Consider the following 6000-nt stretch of genomic DNA (forward strand, 5'->3'; position numbering starts at 1 on the left):
AGGTTATTAGATGCATGGGTCTATGGCCACCAACAGAATTTTGCAAGATTATGATTCTTCAGAAACCTCAACACTTGGCTTCTGCGTGGACGCCAACAACCTATTTGCTGGCGGCATGCAGAATAACGAACTCCCTCAGTCAGATATTACGTTGATTTTTGATAATACACCGGCTAAGACTCCGACTTCTCTTGACGATAGTACCGTGGTTTACCTTTTGGAAGACAACTTACATTACCCGGCAAGCTCATATGAATGTCATCAAGAATTAGCGCATGAAAAAAATGCTGAAAATTACTGGCTGTGTGACTACCAAGTAAACTTGCGAGAGGACTAGCTTACCACGTTGCAGAATTGCAAAACTCTTAGACACTGTCCTTGATAGAGAAAACTACGCGCTGCAAACTGTTGAAGTTGAATATTAGTCTTGGGCTAGTGTTTAGAAAAATCTATAGTATATTTGTGCTTACGCCATATCAAAATAAGTCCATCGTGTATCTGTGCTGTAGCGGTCTAAGTGGCTTCAACGATAAACGGTCTCAAATAGGTCTGAAAAAAATTCTTAAAACTAATGAAAAACGCCGTTCATGTCACAAGTGGAAAACCAAAGGTCACTGATGGCTATTGAGCAAACGAGAGTCTCATGAAGAATCATAATATATTCAGGCAACTTTGAGTTTGACAAACTCAAAGTTTTTGACGAGAATATGGCTGCTCTAACTCCTTGCCCCCGAAATCTTTTTGGTTCAGACAAACTGTTGTAGAGGCTACAAATTTTGATCCAAACAAATATTACATTAACTGGTTTCAGCATAGAAACATGTGCTCCCCTTCTATTGTTGACTCCTCTATAGTGATGCTGACAGTTTGTTATATCGATCTAACTGTTAAAAACTCGAACGTTAAACGATGAAGGGAACAGAAATTTTCCTTTTATATACTTCAATTGTAAGATTACGCAAATGAACACGTTTTGTACAACGAAGAAGCGTGTTGTCCCAAAGTTAGAAAACTTTTTTGCTGTGGATTATTTTCAGGAGTTTATATGCATTAAAACAAACGCTCTAGAGTGATACTTTTTAAGTGAATATCTTAAAATTTTGATTACTATGATAAATCAATAAGGTGACTGGATTTGTTTTGATTTATATTCCATGAATTGATTGCGTTTTCTTTTGATTAGTAGCTGAAGAACGTCCGGAAATGAATGATCAGAGCAGCTCAAAAATTACTTCGACATGCAAACGATAACAATAAGCATGAAATTGGCAGCGCACTCCTATCTGAAAACACATCAATTTATTACAAAAACTTGCAGCACAAACCCTTTCAAACGATAACCTATGGCTCTCAGCCTTTTATAGTAATCGCTACATTTTGATTGACGGAACAAGAACACTTCAAAATTTCCACTACAAAAATTTTCGTTGCCTCGTGAAACTTTTTTATAGGAAGTGATAAGATTCATCCGGTGGTGGAAAACATTGAAAATTAAGCTCAAGTTCTGAAAGATTCAAGACAATGAAAATTCTGTTGTATGAGACAGGTCAAACAGTGAAAGAGCAACAGATTGGGAAACACCTGACCTAGAATTTGCAGTATCATTTTTTTTTAAAAAAGACGACATTGTCAGCAACAATGCTGTGGAATTCAACTTCCCCACTAGCTCCATAGACAACGCTTCCTCCTCTAACCAGTGTAATATTTGCGAGAGTAATTGTTTCATTGAATGTAGCAGCAATTATGATAAAAAACTAGCCTTAAAAGGCAATAAACTCTTAAATTAAATGTGTAATTAACAACCTAAATCAATAAGGCAATTAATTTCGAAAATCTAGCCGTTTTTATTTTGGTTTTTTTGTGAGTGCTAAACTACGTTTCAATAAATTGATTACTCCAGTTCTCATCAAACTGGATTCCAAATAATTTTATTGCACATCCGCATAATTTTTTTTGCACAAGACAGAAAAAAGTTATGTTTATCGACGTCTTATGACGACAGAATAATTCAAGCATCTTTCATACACGTATGAGCGGAAATGAATAAGATCTTTGTATAGTATTTTATAGAAAAACTATTACTCTAACTTGTTGTTTGAGTACTGCTTTTAAAAATGTCCACTTTTGTTTTGAATTAGGAGCAGCCTCGTTTTTCTTCGTAGTATAATAGTTCTTTGATTTTTCAAACTGTCAATTAATGATGTTATTGATTGTTTCGTGTGTGTTATAAGCTGAAACATCTGCCTTCCCCCTCTATATATTGGAAAGTTTTATGAACGGACTTCATTTTATTTGGACAATTTTTGTGTCACCAACTTTTATAGAGGCTAGTTTGTTCATTTTAAGTTATCCAAGAAAATTGGAAACAGTTGAAAAGTGGAATTCGCAGCTTTTTGTTAAATCAGTTATTGTTAAAGTATTGATGCAATCCTTTTCTTTAGCTCAGTTTTATTGAAAGTCTTGGAATTTTTGTCAAAGCATTGCTTCTTATTATTTTGATGTCAATTTCTGAAGATGGAACAATTAAATACAATTACCTAACAATTAAAAAGATGATTTTTGCTAAATATTTGTTCCAATATTATTGTATCAAAATCCTGTTTTTTTGTGATTGACAACTGTTTCAACGTTGACCTACTTTGATGAATGAAGTATTGATTATTGCTTTAAAAGTTTGCTGTCCTGCTTGTTGTTTAAACTGGTTTCAATATTTTTGGGCATGTTTGTCTACTTTGTAATGTAAAAAGGTTGAGATTTCTTTAGCAATGCTTCTCATTTTTATGAATTTATGATTCGAACTTAAGTTAACGAAATATTCTCAATTTTCAATTGCTTCGATAAATTGATAGTAGGTTTTTAGATTGGAATTTTATCATCCCAACATAGTAAAATGAGATAAACATTGATACATAAAACTTAAGGACCAAAACCCCAGACACATTTTTTGATTTCTAGGTCTTATTTTGAAAAAAAATCAGAGATTTTTAAACGAAATCCGACTGATTTTTCACAAAACATATTTTGTGCGGTTTTTGTTTGCTGTTAAATGGAAACTGATTTTTCGAAATTCCAAAAAATTCTGAATTCTTAGTTGCAAAAAAAATTGATTATGAATGACAGCAAAAAACTTCAACGCAATGTGTCCTAATAGCGTGCTTGAAGAAAAGGACCGAATTTCAAGCGCTATATTATTTGAAAACAAATTAAGGAACAAATCAAACATATTAAAACATAGTTTGTCATTGTTTATATTTTTTCACCAAAATATTATTCTAGGCTGTTGATAAATTTACGCTGGATCTTAAGATTTTATCGCTAATTCAGCACCATGAGTAATTGTTTTTACACAGATCTAAGCTCTAATTCATCATTCACTCGGGTTCTTGTCAGTTTGTTTTTTGTTCTAATCGCAATTTCCCAAGAGAAACTAAGGTTACTGTTCATAAAGTGAGCATTCATTGGCTCCAACTCTAAGCAGCTGGAAGAAATAAAAACATATCAAAATTTGCAAAATTTTTTTTGGACAAACTGCGCTTAATTTTTTTGAATCACCACTTATAGTGCAGTCAATTCCGGCCCAATGATAAACTTGAGGTTCAGAAATATGGCTGGTATTTATTTGAAAGACGTCGAGCATATATTGTTTGAATTGGACAGTGTTTTTCAAATTGTGTCTTTATTGAGAAGTTTTGTGTTAAATTATGTCAAATTGTCTATTGTGAAAATGACACACTACTTTGTCTTAAATTGTTTCGATTTTAAAGACATGGTTTGTTCTGGATGGTTTATTTTGATTGTTTTGTATATTTTTCTGAACAAAAACTACTATACTCTTGAAGTCGGGCTGCATATTAGACTTTTGGTCGTTTTTGTTCAGTTTTGTGGAAACCACAGAACTGAAACAGGTGAAGCAATTATTTTATTAGGAATTCAGAGCACTTTGGACATGTCAGTTGTAAGATAAGGATTCAGAGCTACACTTTTGTCCATTTTCTGTTGATTTCAATAATTCTTTATCCAATTTTCAAAGACAGAAATTTCAGTGCAACCTATGCTAATAGCGCATTTTTGGAGAAGTTCAATGAACGCCCAATGTTATGTTTATATGAAGACAAAAGAACAGCCTTGATTAATCATAGTTTGTCCTTGTTTAAAATTTAACGTTATACAAACGAAACCTTTCCTAAGTAAGCGCCGAATTTTAAGTTTCAATAGCCAAATCAGCCACATCAGTACTTGTTTTCGGACAGATATAAGCTCTAATCCAGCATTTTTTTCCCTCAAAATTTGAAAATTGTTCACTCGGGTCTCATCATATTGTTTTTGCTTCAGTTCCAATCACAATTTCTGAACGGAAACTAACGCTTCGAAGTTCATCAAATCAACACTCATCGCCTCGAACTCTAAGCAGCTTGAAAAATATCAAGAAAAACAAGGTTCTGGACAATTGATATTTTGTCAAATCAACACTTTGTGAGATGTAAGATTCTCTATGCGCAACTGGTTTTTTAGTTCAATTGCGGCCGTTCAATAAATTTGAGGTAAAGAAAACACACTTGTGCTAAACGACCGTTGTTATTTGAAAATCAGCCGAGCGTAGATTGCTTGAAGTGGACAGTTTCCCTTTAGTTGCCATTGGACACCACAAGCGATAATGTAGTAAGTATGAAGACAATTTTTACGTTTAACTTAGTGATTCCCGATGAAAAAATGATTATTCCTTGATTCAGATAACCTACTTGGAGAAGTATGAAACCAAACTTTTGTTAAGAACCTTATTTTTGAAATTATGTGTTTGAAAAAACTCAGTCTTTGCTTTGGTATGCAATTTTTTTTGGTTTGCGTAGACACCACATCTATGATTAGGGCCATTCCAAGAATCTCTGTTCCCTATTCTGTAGGCTTTTTCTGTTTACAACTAAATTTAAACCAGAAACCTTTTCTACAAAATTTTTCGGGAGATTTTGGCGTAATATTGATATGCAAAGAATATGTTGTGGTTCAAAGAGTAATATGATGACTACACTTGGAAACAATATTAAAAATAATCATATGCGAATCAAGAGTATGCGTAGAAAGATGAAGCGCCCAGGGATATTCAGGATAAAAAGGGCGTGTGATAAGACCTTAAAGAAGAAAAAAAATTGAAATAACTTTTAGGGATTATGAAAATTCAGCAAAAAGTCTTGGTGGTCAGTACAAATTGTTTCCTTTGGAATATACTGTCACTTAAACAATAATAGAGGGACTTTTTTAAAATCAGCTGTTCAGATTGAATCTCGGCCCTCTCTGCTATATAGCCTTAACAAAAAAGAATGTAACTATTCAAAAAAAAATAAATTACACTAGATGCCAAATTGAAATAAGCAAAATTTACAAAATTATCAGAAATTACAAATGTTTCTCATCAATGTTCATCGTAAAAAGCATTAAACTATTCAGAAAAAGAACTAAATTTTTCTAGATGCCAGAGATGAAATAAACAAAATTTCAAAAATATTCATTGTCCCAATAAAGTTTGCATTTCGAAAAGGGTGGAACTCAAAATTTGATTTTTACTTGGAACAATTAGTCTTAAAGAAATAAGCTGGATCGGTAAAACTTACCAGGACTCCATGCTTGAACAACAGAAATGCTAATTTGACCCTAAAAAATGCTGATTTCTGTTTTTATATAAAATTTACCCCGACGACGCATTAATAGCTTTAACTAGTACCGAACTAAAATTACTTAAATTTTGTCACTTTAATATACCCTAAAGCCAAAGCAACCAATGACAATATGAAAAATGCCGCACAGTATCCAAAATATACCACATTTTTCCCATATTGTTAAAATTACCAGAACGACTATTTAGAAGAGTTTTATTTAAGAGAGAAAAATCAATTTTTAATCAGGTATGCATTAGTGAGTTTTTTTCAAAAAATTTTGCATATTTTCAGATAACCTGTATTAAAATTTAGTGTGATCGAAATTTAGTCCCCAATTCGGTACCCGTTG

General features: G+C 32.8%; 1 protein-coding gene across 1 annotated transcript in view; it reads right to left on the reverse strand.

Moving 5' to 3' along the window:
• LOC142354190 (uncharacterized) overlaps positions 1-5680 on the reverse strand; it is a 51030-nt gene extending 45350 nt beyond the window's left edge. Inside the window, exon 1 of the mRNA XM_075406447.1 lies at positions 5607-5680. Within this exon, the coding sequence (XP_075262562.1) occupies positions 5607-5617 (11 nt within the window). The 5' untranslated portion in view covers positions 5618-5680. The remainder of the gene's footprint in view (positions 1-5606) is intronic.
• Between the last annotated feature and the right edge of the window lie 320 nt (positions 5681-6000).

This window comes from Convolutriloba macropyga, chromosome 15 (assembly GCF_964194025.1).
Source record: "Convolutriloba macropyga chromosome 15, txConMacr16.3, whole genome shotgun sequence".
NCBI classification, from domain to species: domain Eukaryota; kingdom Metazoa; phylum Xenacoelomorpha; order Acoela; family Convolutidae; genus Convolutriloba; species Convolutriloba macropyga.